Source organism: Mauremys mutica, chromosome 4 (genome assembly GCF_020497125.1).
Source record: "Mauremys mutica isolate MM-2020 ecotype Southern chromosome 4, ASM2049712v1, whole genome shotgun sequence".
NCBI lineage: Eukaryota > Metazoa > Chordata > Testudines > Geoemydidae > Mauremys > Mauremys mutica.
Window position 1 is genome coordinate 110,081,383 of NC_059075.1, and position 12,710 is coordinate 110,094,092.

A 12,710-nucleotide genomic window follows, 5' to 3' on the forward strand; every position below is an offset into this window, starting at 1 on the left:
TATGCAGAGGTTTTCAGGGGGTACATCAACTCATCTAAATATTTGCCTATGTTTTATAAGAGGCTACCTAAAAAGCACTAGCAAAGTCAATACCGGTAAAGTTAAATTTCATGCAATGGTTTGTTTGTACCACAGTTGCCAACTTTCACGCGGTAAATAAGCACCCCAACTTTCACAATAAGCCAAAAATCGAGCTAATCCCATTTCAAAACAAGGCCAAAACAAGCCAATCCCTAAAAACCCCAACACTCTATATGACTAGATCCTCCCGGCATGCAGTCTGGGACTGTGGTGGGCCCACTGTGCACCCCTAACTCTCTCCCCACCCTTGCCCCTGCTTGCTGGGAGCCGATCAAAAAAAAGAAGCAACAAGCTGCAACAAGCTACAAGCCAAACAAGCAACAAGCCAAAAACTAGCAAACAAGCAACTCACAAGCCAATTAAGCCAAAAACAAGCCCAATTTCTGCATTTTTCCCATGGGTTTGGCATGTCTGGTTTATACTGCTCTATATACAATACACCAAAATGTAAGTACAATATTTATTTTCCAATTGATTTATTTTATAATGATATGGTAAAAATGAGAAAGTCAGCAATTTTTCAGTAATAGTGTGATGTGATACTTTTGTATTTTTAATGTCTGACTTTGTAAACAAGTAGTTTTTTAAGTGAGGTGAAACTTGGGCGTAGACAAGACAAATCAGACTTCTGAAAGAGGTACAATAGTCTGGAAAGGTTGAGAGCCACTGCTCTATCTAACCCCACATGTTTTAATTCCTTCTACTGTTCATTGCATTTGATTAATCTTTGTTTGTATCACTCAGCCATGTGACAAGCGGTCGTCTTACTTAGTTACTGGCTAGTTCCATGTGGACAGCCAAATCATCCCGGTCCTTATTTGCAGTGTAAGCAGAGAGGCCCAGGATTGAATAACCCATCCATACCAGAAGTAGCTCATCCACAGTAGGAATAATGGGATATTGGTGGAGCTGTGTGTGGAAACTTGCAGTATTGAAGTCCTCCCAGTGAGCCATATCACATTAACACTTATTGGCTCCCATGTGGTCAATCTAAACAAGGAGCTGCCTTCTTCCCCCAAACCTTGCATGGTTCATAAAAAACAGGAATAAAGTAGTATTGGTAGAGCAGTGTGAGGGAGCTTTGCTGGCGTGAGACCAACTCACCTGGCTGTTTGCTAGAGCCAGGGCCGAGGGAAACAGAGAGAGTATAATTAGATACAATAAAAAAAGGAGGCCCTGAAATGCCTCTGCCAGTACTGTAGCTAAATGGAGGACATTGGTCTGCAGCACTGGCCCCTTCTGTAAGCAATACATTCACTAAACTAAAATAATTTTAAAGAAAACACATTGCTGCAGAAAGCGCTTAAGTGGTATATTTTCAAACTAGGAGCTTTCACTTTTTAATTGTATCCAACCACAAAAGTTAAATTAAAACTTTTTAATTTAACGAGAAGCTGAATATGAGTGTGCAGTGTGCCCTTGTTGCCAAGAAGGCCAAGGGCATATTGAGCTGTATTCGTAGAAGCATTGCCAGCAGATCGAGGGAAGTGATTATTCCCCTCTATTTGGCACTCATGAGGCCATGCCTGGAGAATTGTGTCCAGTTTTGGTCCCCCCCACTACAGAAAGGATTCATAGATTCATAGATTCTAGGGCTGGAAGGGATCTTGAGAGGTCATCGAGTCCAGTCCCCTGCCCTCATGGCAGGACCAAATACTGTCTAGACCATCCCTGATAGACATGTATCTAACCTACTCTTAAATATCTCCAGAGATGGAGATTCCACAACCTCCCTAGGCAGTTTATTCCAGTGTTTAACCACCCTGACAGTTAGGAACTTTTTCCTAATGTCCAACCTAAACCTCCCTTGCTGGAGTTTAAGCCCATTGCTTCTTGTTCTATCCTTAGAGGCTAAGATGAACAAGTTTTCTCCCTCCTCCTTATGACACCCTTTTAGATACCTGAAAACTGCTATCATGTCCCCTCTCAGTCTTCTCTTTTCCAAACTAAACAAACCCAATTCTTTCAGCCTTCCTTCATAGGTCATGTTCTCTAGACCTTTAATCATTCTTGTTGCTCTTCTCTGGACCCTCTCCAATTTCTCCACATCTTTCTTGAAATCCGGTGCCCAGAACTGGACACAATAGTCCATGTGAGGCCTAAACAGCGCAGAGTAAAGCGGAAGAATGACTTCTTGTGTCTTGCTCACAACACACCTGTTAATGCATTCCAGAATCATGTTTGCTTTTTTTGCAACAGCATCACACTATTGACTCATATTTAGCTTGTGGTCCACTATAACCCCTAGATACCTTTCTGCCGTACTCCTTCCTAGACAGTCTCTTCTCATTCTGTCTGTGTGAAACTGATTGTTCCTTCCCAAGTGGAGCACTTTGCATTTGTCTTTATTAAACTTCATCCGGTTTACCTCAGACCATTTCTCCAATTTGTCCAGAACATTTTGAATTATGACCCTATCCTCCAAAGCAGTTGCAATCCCTCCCAGTTTGGTATCATCTGCAAACTTAATAAGCATATTTTCTATGCCAATATCTAAGTCGTTGATGAAGATATTGAACAGAGGTGGTCCCAAAACAGACCCCTGCGGAACCCCACTTGTTATACCTTTCCAGCAGGATTGGGAACCATTAATAACTACTCTCTGAGTACGGTTATCCAGACAGTTATGCACCCACTTTATAGTAGCCCCATCTAAGTTGTATTTGGCTAGTTTATTGATAAGAATATCATGTGAGACCATATCAAATGCCTGACTAAAGTCTAGGTATACCACATCCACTGTTTCTCCCTTATCCACAAGACTCGTTATCCTGTCAAAGAAAGCTATCAGATTGGTTTCACATGATTTGTTCTTTACAGATCCATGCTGGCTATTCCCTGTCACCTTACCACCTTCCAAGTGTTTGCAGATGATTTCTTTAATTACTTGCTCCATTATCTTCCCTGGCACAGAAGTTAAACTAACTGGTCTGTAGTTTCCTGGGTTGTTTTTATTTCCCTTTTTATAGATGGGCACTATATTTGCCCTTTTCCAGTCTTCTGGAATCTCTCCTATCTCCCATGATTTTCCAAAGATAATAGCTAGAGACTCAGATACTGCCTCTATTAGCTCCTTGAGTATTCTAGGATGCATTTCATCAGGCCCTGGTGACTTGCAGGCATCTAACTGTGGACGCATTGGAGAGAGTCCAGCAGAGGACAACAAAATGATTAGGGGGCTGGGGCACATGACTTACGAGGAGAAGCTGAGGGAACTGGGATTATTTAGTCTGCAGAAGAGAAGAGTGAGGGGGGATTTGATAGCAGCCTTCAACTATCTGAAGGGGGGTTCCAAAGAGGATGGAGCTAGGCTGTTCTCAGTGGTGACAGATGACAGAACAAGAAGCAATGGTCTCAAGTTGCAGTGTGGGATGTTTAGGTTGGATATTAGGAAACACTATTTCACTAGGAGGGTGGTGAAGCACTGGAATGGGTTACCTAGGGAGGTGGTGGAATCTCCATCCTTAGAGGTTTTTAAGGCCCAGCTTGACAAAGCCTTGGCTGGGATGATTTAGTTGGTGTTGGTCCTCCTTTGAACAGGGGATTGGACTAGATGACCTCCTGAGGTCTCTTCCAAGCCTGATATTCTATTATTCTAAATGTTTTTGTTTGTTTTTTTTAAATTGTCTCAGCTGTAGTGATATGTGCTGACTGTAGCTAGTAGCCAGACTCAGAGAAGAATAAATACATTACTAGTTTAAAATTAGAATGTAATTTTCCTCCTTCTTACATTTCAAAACTGTCATGGGCTGAATGCCCTTCTCTTCATGATTATTAGGGATTATCAGCATCGCCTGCCACTGCGGAGGTAACTGAGTAAGAACAATGTGAAGACTACTGAAGTGGTTGTGTAAGCTTCCTTACACTGTCCCACTGACTTGCCTCACTCCAGGATGAGCCATTCTGGGTAGGGTGGAGGGAGAAGATCATTCATGTGCTATGCCCACTCAAATCCTGGGCCTGCCTGGGTAGACTGACAACTAGGGTGCCAATAAATACCAGTTTAGTATGTCTGTCCATGTGGTACTGCCCTGAAACCAGCTAAAACATTTACAAAAACAGCATTAAATTACAGTTAAGACTATTTAGCACTCCACACTCTCAATGCTTTAAAATGAAGGAAATTAAAAGATGTTTCTTCATATCTTCATCATTAGTCAATTACAAACATAGGCACATCCCTTTTGAATAAGCATTCTGAGGAGTGAAGTAATGCTATAATCATATTTATCCATTTTAAAATGTATATTCTTATTCCTGAAGAAGAATCCTAAATAGTTCTTCTTAACCTTAACTACAACTATGACCACTGCTGGAATATTATGTCCAGTTCTGGTGTCTACAATTCAAGAAGGATGTTGATAAATTGGAGAGGGTTCAGAGAAGAGCCAAGAGAATGATTTAATGATGAGAAAATGTGCTTTATCATGATAGACAAAAGGAGCTAAATCTATTCAACAAAGAGAAAGTTAAAGGGTGACTTGATTGCAGTCTATAAGAAACTACATGGGGCATAAGTATTTGATAATTGGATCTTCAGTCTAGCAGGGAAAGATATAATACGATCCAATGTATGGAAGTTGAAGCTAGACAAATTCAGACTGGAAATTATGAGTACATTTCTAATAGTGATTCATGGTGGATTCTCCATCATTGGCAATTTTAAAATCATGATTCAATGTTTTTCTAGAAGGTCTTTTGGGGAAGTTCTATGCTATATGTTACACAGGGGGCCAGACTAGATGATCACAATGCTCCCTTCTGGCCTTGGAATCTTTTCCATAGTCTTAACCTATTTGTTTCTACCATCAATTATTTGTATCTATTATCTGTGGTCCTAATTAAGGTTATGAAGCACAATTTAAAAAACGTTATACATTTTTACAGTAGATAAATGCGATTATATTGTATAATTTAATGCTTTAGAATCTTTACTGAGAAGAGACGGGTAGGTTCTGGTTTTGTATTTTGTAGAGAAACTGGAGGGTAAGTGACTTGACATTTCCACTCTTCTCTTGATAGACCCTGATCCTGTGATGTGATGGGGGCTCCCTGTGGACACTGCTGCCAGCCTACATGCATCAAATTGCAGGATTGGGCCATAGATGGGATTAGTAATTCACAACCTCTAGATCGCGTGTGGAAACTAGGCTAGCAGCAAACTCCAGGATGCACCTAAAAAGTGTACTGACCTGCCTTGCTTGTATACTTTACATATGTAACAGTGGTGACATCTAGTGGTCAGCTTTTGACCATGGTCAACATCACATTATCTTAATTCCTCTGTCCCATGGAAGATGCTAGAATAGTAGTTGATTGTTTATAATGTAGCTAGTAGTCACTGCATGATAGCATGTAATGAACAATATTGTTTGGATTTCAGTATCTCATTGGGTACCAATGAAGCCAGTCTGCCAGTGTCACCTTAGTTCCATAGATAGTAGTCTATACAACAAGCCAGACAAGAACAGAATGGTGTACAAATAACCATTTACCTGCATTTACACAAAAGGTGTGTTTTAAGAACTGCATTGGGAAAGCCTTTATTGTAATGTGCAGGATGCAATAGAAAATGACACCTCGCTTCATGTCTTTTTGACCAAGATCCTCAGCCAAGTGGTGCACAGCTCAAGCAGATAGTGCAAAGGTGGTTTTAAGTAATTTTGTGTACCCCTGACTTGACTCTGGACTAGGCTGGTCTGTGCATGTAAGTTAGGGAAGTTGTTTGGCTGCTCTAAATTACACTAGCTGCTAATGGCCGGAAGAGTCAGTCACTGATTGTCAGGGTGCAGAGAAACTTCAGCCACACCCATTTCTCCCTGGCAATGTCACCTACACTGGATGCAGGGAGAATGATGCTGGTGCTGTTATGTTGGCTTTATGGTACCACAGATTCCACTAGGGCCATCTTAACCAAAGCAGCCCAGACACGGGAGATCCCCTAGCAACCTGGGTGCTACATGAAGCCATGTTGGTGATTTGATAGGTGTTGGTCTTCTCTGCCACTTAGCATGAATGCATTACCACAGGGAGAATGCTAGGGGATTCTTGGTGCTGCAGGGATTTGGCTGAGATGTACAGCAGAGATCCTGATCACTCATAGCAATAAGAGATCCCCTTATGCTTATTCATAAGAGTAGGAATTCCAGCCATGGTGCTAGACAAATTACAACTTGTCACTCTGAATTCCTCCTTATAGTTTCAGCTGGTTATGGTATTCATTGCTGCTTTTTCAACTGAACGAGTGCTGTGAAAAAGCGGCTGTGTTTTACTGCAGAGGGGAATCAAGTGTAGGATGCATATGTACAGTTCTTTCAGGCAGGGGCTAAGTCTCGTATTTGCACAGCACCACATATCTCTGGAATTGCCTATAAATAACTTATAAAGTACTTTGGAATGAAAGACACTAGCATACAGATCAGTTGAGAGTATAAATGCCACAGCAGAATATAACAGCTTTGAAACGTAGTTTATTCTACAAACATTTAGAGCAGCATCCTTTAGTACATTTCCACAATTGCACAGATTACTGGAAGGAAAAGCAAAGAGGGAAGGAACCTCATTAAAAGGTCAGTGGACACTCACAGCTATGTTCTAAACTATTCACAGGTGAAGCATTAAAAATAGATGTTTCTCCAGCACTTTGTCTTCATGGCTTTTTCTCTTGGCATTTTGTCTCCACACATTCACACTCATCTACATGAATATACGTGTATTCGATTCTCTTCCTCTTAGAGCAAATCAGTTCCACCTTCACCTCATGGCTCTTTGTTTCATGGCAGCAAGTGCATTTGTGTTTAATTTTACTGTCATCAAAGGCATACCTGGGGGAACAAAACTAATAGATCAATCCATTAGCTATCGCTTTCCTGCTCTTCGTTACCATTAGCTTCCCCTAGAACTGTGAGTGGGGAAGGAAAGCTTTAGTGTTTCTTCTGCTTGTAAGCAGCAGGGGAAAAAACAATATCAGTAACAGCCTATTCTCAGGACATTAGTAGTCCTGGTGGGCCTGATCCAAAGACCTCTGAAGTTGATGGAAAAACTCCCACCTGAAGTAAGTGGGAGGCTTTCCATAGACTTAAAGGGGCCATGGACTAGGCCCAAAATGACCACACAGAAAGGAAGAATCAGCCTAATGCAGAGCCCAAACTGCAAGTAAAAAAACCCAAACATTTAAAAAGGTGTAAGTAAAAATGCGTTAGTTAACCTGTTAAACATGACCTATTTACCTAGCCTACACATGGCAATCCTAGTGACAAAACAGGCAAGCATGACATGTCGACTCATGGCTAAAAGGCTGGTGCTCTGCTCATCCAGCTTCCTTTTCAGAGGATCAAGGAAAAGGGTTAATTGAGATAGTAGCTGTGATCCTGCAGAGGCAAGAACACGTGAGGACAAGACATCACATAAGCATGGAGAAGCAGTTTCTTACTTACACAGAGTATGTACCACAGGACCCTTCACATGAAGGCACTAGAACAGGAGCTGCTGATTTACAGCTCTTGTGAGTGATGTGTTCTTTTTTCAGCTTCAGTTTGCAGACATTTGACAATGGGATACCTAGGAGGGAAGGATCCTATTAGCCTTACTCAGATTAGAGATAAAGCACTGAGAGATATCCGCTAAGCAACCAAGTCCCGTTTCTGTCTTATTAAGAACAGTTAGAGTTCAAATAGCCAAGGAGAGTTTAAAGGCCCCAGGTGAGCAAAGCACTTACACACTTGCATAAGTATTTTGCTGATTAAGGATAGTCTTAAACATGGGCTTAAAAGCACACGCTTAACTGCTTTGTTGGATCAGGGCCCGAAGCAGACACAACTGTATATTTTTTATACAGCCTACATTTCTGTAACGACATTTGTTAGCTATTTGTCACTTTTATGGCTTTACAGCAGCCAACACTGTTTAGCATAGGTCCTACAGTAACAGAACCATGCTTTCTATGCAGTTCCTAGATATCAGAATCCAGGACACATTCTCTAACAGGTTACATCATTCTTCATCAGGAACTTAGTCTAAACTATAAATATCTCACATCTTTATAAAACCAAGAAAGGGAGAGCATGAAGATTTTTTCCAGTGGTACCACTGAAGGATTAGGCTGGTTTTGAACCTAATAAAATGAAGAACTAAGCACTCCTGAGAAGTGATAACCGCCCTCACATCCCACTGACTTCAGTGGGAGTTGAGGGCATTCATTACATTGCAGGATCAGGGCCATAATGAATGGAGAGCCTGACAATGTTTGATTAATGAATCGCTGGATTGACCATACTCACATGTCTTACAACATCCATCTGAAGTTGTCGCAACAGTTCCCTATATTGAAAGCAAACAGAACCAGATTCTAATCTTAGATGTGCACGTTGCAGACTGAACAACAGCAATAAGAGTTTTCTAATAATGAGACACAGTGCCCAATCAATCCACTGGTCTACTATCACAAAGCTGCTTGTACCATTCACTTATGCCATTCCAGCTAAAAAATACTCACGGGGACACAGTTTGATGGATCAAACACTGGGCAGGATATTATTGTGCTAGTCAAGACAAACTGGCCTGATGACTGAGTGCAATTATACAGAGTACAGTTATCCTCCAGAACTTTATAGGTCTTCCCAACCTGAATAAATCAGAAAAAATAAAGTTATCCTGAGACAACACATGATCCAACATAGGGACAGGATTTTTCTTCTGGATTGAAAGGTATTAGCAACTCCCAAACTCTCATCCTGCATTAACTCTCTTAGGCTGCTTTGACAATCCCATCTGTAATTGTTACCTGAGCTGAAATAATCAAAAGCTCACAAAAGTAGGGATATTAAGAGACATACCAAGGCCCACAGTTATGCATTGATGTGTGCGGTGTTACTATTTATGGGAGAAGATAAGCATGGAGGAAAATCCTTTTTTTAATCTAGATTTTCTCCTATTTTCTTTTTTCAGCAGGTGGGGGTGGGGAAGAGCGTGAAATAGGAAGTCAACCTTTATAACAGAGGTCAAAAGATTAATAACGAAATATAGCTACCTTTGGACAATATTAACTTTTGGAGTTGGTGAACGTAGTATACAATATCAGTGACCAGGGAATACAAAAAATAAGATAAAGGAGATGCTGGATGTGGGAGCTACCATATAAGCCACTAGTCAGATCACAGGCTGGTCAAGATTTTCGCCTCTTCTAAACAGATACACTTTGTAATGCAGCAGAGAGAAAGACACTAGTCTAAGACTCAGGAGACTTTGTGTGGCCTTCGTCAGGTCTGTCAGTCTCTGTCCCAGCTGTCCATCTGTAAAATGGGGATAACACTTCCTTACCTCACAGAGGTACTGCATGAATAACTCAGTAATGACTGAGGTGCTCAGATACAGTGATGGTGGGGAGGGGGCATATAAATACCTAGGTAGATTCACTTCAGAAATGCTATATTTCATAAAGGCATTAACTTCCTAATGCTTCAACACATAGCGGGACTCAGTTTTTAAGCAGAACTCTCCATTGAAGTTGACAGGAAGCTGAATTTCTAAAATGATGACCCAGAGCATGGGAACACATACACACCTCAATGGTCACAATGCCAAATGGAAGCTTCGCCACACAGGCCACCTGCACACACTGGCCACAACACCTGCCTTCTTCTCTGATGTAGCGGAAACCCTGGGGGGAACAAATGCACCATCATTTAGACACATCACCAGTGGTTTACCTGTGAAGAGCATTCAGACAAAATCCACATTGCCTTCCTTCGTGCAATGGGGCAAAAACCCAACAGCCCTTGATTATACTTCTGGTTTTTTAGAAGGACTTTTGAACCCCATTGTTTGATGGAGTCTAGGTATTTCAAACCTGATGCTGAGACCCACTTAGTCATCATATCAGCTTTTAATACTTTCCTAATTAGCAACCCTTTTGTCAGGGGTATCATCCTGGGTAATCTGCTATTTCCTATCCTTATCTGAGCTGATATTCAAATCAGGCCAAACTAACTAACTCACCACATGTTACTTGCAAGATCCAAAGACAGCACTTTGTCTGGTACATTTTTCCACAGGGTATGGTCGCTATTTCAGATGTGCTGAGAAGACTGGAGGAACTACTTTCACCTCTTCCCCCTGTGTGGACTTTAGTCGTATGCATATGTGTGGCTCCATCTGCATCATCCAGTGAGGAGCTAGAATGATGCAGTATGCTTGGCCTTATGTGAGCAGGGGCGAGGCAGAAGATCAAGTTTTTCTGTGCTTGCTTTCAAGTTATATAGTCAAGATTTTAAATACAGGGAGCTAGGTTCAGCAAAGCTATTGCAGAGAGATACAAGCTACACCTCCCAGTGCCAGGAGAACTTGTCCACTGAAGGAGCAAATCATCCCTGCGGATGGTAGCCGGTGTTCGCACCACTTCCCTCCACGGTGGTTCTACCAGAGAGGTTTAAGATTTAGCAGTGCACCATAAGAACTCAACTAGGAAGAGCGGCCTCAGAATCCATGGAATCAGCAAACTCAACTGTCATGGAATTAGCCCATTGTCAACAACCAGCACCATCCACTTTTTGACAAATTTGGCATCTTTTAAATACATTCCCTGTGCTGTTAAGTTTCAGAGTAGCAGCCGTGTTAGTCTGTATCTGCAAAAAGAACAGGAGTACTTGTGGCACCTTAGAGACTATATCTTCTTTCTGTATGTTCCATTCTGTGCTGTTAAGTGGAGTTGAAAACCCTTTTGTACCACCAAAACAAACTCTCCTACCAGACCTCACTAGTGGATCTGGCTCAAGGACTTTTAAAAGTCTTAACATACAGTATTTATATTGCCTACAAACAACTAATCCATTTAATTTTAGAGCATTTAGTTTCATTGGGACATTTGTATCTGAGCCAAATCAGAATAGTTTTTCTAACATTTTTACCATATAGTGGTGATAGACATCACCAAGGCAACAATGCAAACACCACCTTTCAATGATTTTATCTTCCCCATTAACTAGTTTGTGGGTGGAGTTGCCATTTTATAGAAAACATTTTTCCCATCATGCCTTTGTGGAACAGGCCCCTTAAATTTGCCAGAGACAAACAGCAACAGCTCTAAAGAAGTAATTTTATAACGAGTAGCTTGCTGTATCTTCCTCTCTTTAAGCAGGTTAAGTACCTATTATGTTTTATTTTTTTGATTGCTGAGATGGCACATCCCCCACCAACCATTGCTCTTCACCTGAACACAAACCTAGTTTTAGTTTAGCAGAGAGAACTACAGTGTAGAAGTTACTTACCTGCCGGCAATCAGTTGAACATTTTACTGGAGTGCACTGAATTTGGTTGGTTTGTGTAGCAGGGTCCTGCTTTTCAGTGCACAAACAATCTTCACAAGAATTTTTAGGCACCACTCTCCCTGGCTTAAAATAAGGAGGAAAGGAGAGGGGAGAGGGAGAGTTCATTAGCCTCTAAAACATGTGCATTTCTCTGTAAAATACTAATAAATTACTATATTTGCCTTTTATTTTTGGCACAAGTTTTTGACTCAAACACCTTCCAATCTCTAATTAACATACCATCAATATCACAAAATTAACATTGTACTAGAATAACATTTCTACAGAATCAAATATGCTAAATGTAGGTATTACTTCAACATCTGACAACTTCCCTATTCCATTTCCTTCTACAGTTTGACCAATTAGCTACTCCTAAAACTTCCATTGATACTTGAAATTTTGTATTCAGTTATTGCCTTCGGCTACATTTCTGACATCTTAGTCCTGAAATACAGGGGAATATCTCTTTTATGATAGAAACTGTTACCCTAGCAATCGCTATTAGGTAATTTCTCCAGTAACACGTAACACCTAACTCTTATGTAGCACTTTTCCATCAGTAGCTCTCCATGTACTTTACAAAGGAGATCCATATTATTATCCCGATTATTATGATTTATTATATGTATTACTGTAGCATCTTGGAATCCCAATCATGGACCAGGGACCTGTTGTGCTATATGCTGCACAAACTCTGGAACAAAGGAAAGTGAAGCACAGAATCATGAAGGGACTTGCCCAAGATCACCCAGCAGGCCAGTAAGCGAGCCAGGATTAGAACCCAGTCCTTCTGAATTCCAGTCCACTACTCACTAGGCTGCAATGAGAAACGATGGATCATTTTAGTCTGGGGCTTTATGTTCATTGAAATGAAATCTTTAGGTGAATTTTGATAATTACACACTAGTAGTATCTTGAAGTCATGACATGCCAGCCCACTGAAAGAAGTAGCAAGTCCTACCTTATATTCAACTCCTTCAGAAACACATACACTTTTTGATACTATAAGAAAGATGGAACAAAAAGGATGCTCTAAGAATGATGTCAACATGTATTAGTTTCACATTTCTTAATTGTCTGTTAAACAAGTTGTAGAAAACAACTATACAAATCTAGTAACCCTAATACCCAACATAAGAAGTGCAGAATGGCTGGGATGTGTTGCTAATTTCCATCCCCTTGCCCATGTTTAGTGCATGAGGGGAAAATTTCACCTACCAGTATTTCCCATCTGGCAAACACTGTTTTCCCCCCCGTGTTTCTAATCACACTTGAAATTAGCTGAGATTCACGTCTTTACTTTATTGTTTGTGACAGCATCAT

The 12,710-nt window shown here is 40.9% G+C and overlaps 1 protein-coding gene across 1 annotated transcript in view; it reads right to left on the reverse strand.

Moving 5' to 3' along the window:
- Positions 1-6,555: 6,555 nt before the first annotated feature.
- The window catches only part of LOC123369010 (mucin-5B-like), a 71,371-nt gene continuing 65,216 nt past the window's right edge, over positions 6,556-12,710 (reverse strand). The window contains exons 42-48 of the mRNA XM_045014389.1: positions 12,349-12,389; positions 11,346-11,468; positions 9,644-9,739; positions 8,576-8,704; positions 8,361-8,400; positions 7,518-7,641; positions 6,556-6,905 (exon numbers count right to left, since the gene is read on the reverse strand). Coding sequence (XP_044870324.1) covers positions 6,731-6,905; positions 7,518-7,641; positions 8,361-8,400; positions 8,576-8,704; positions 9,644-9,739; positions 11,346-11,468; positions 12,349-12,389 — 728 coding nt within the window. The 3' untranslated portion in view covers positions 6,556-6,730. The remainder of the gene's footprint in view (positions 6,906-7,517; positions 7,642-8,360; positions 8,401-8,575; positions 8,705-9,643; positions 9,740-11,345; positions 11,469-12,348; positions 12,390-12,710) is intronic.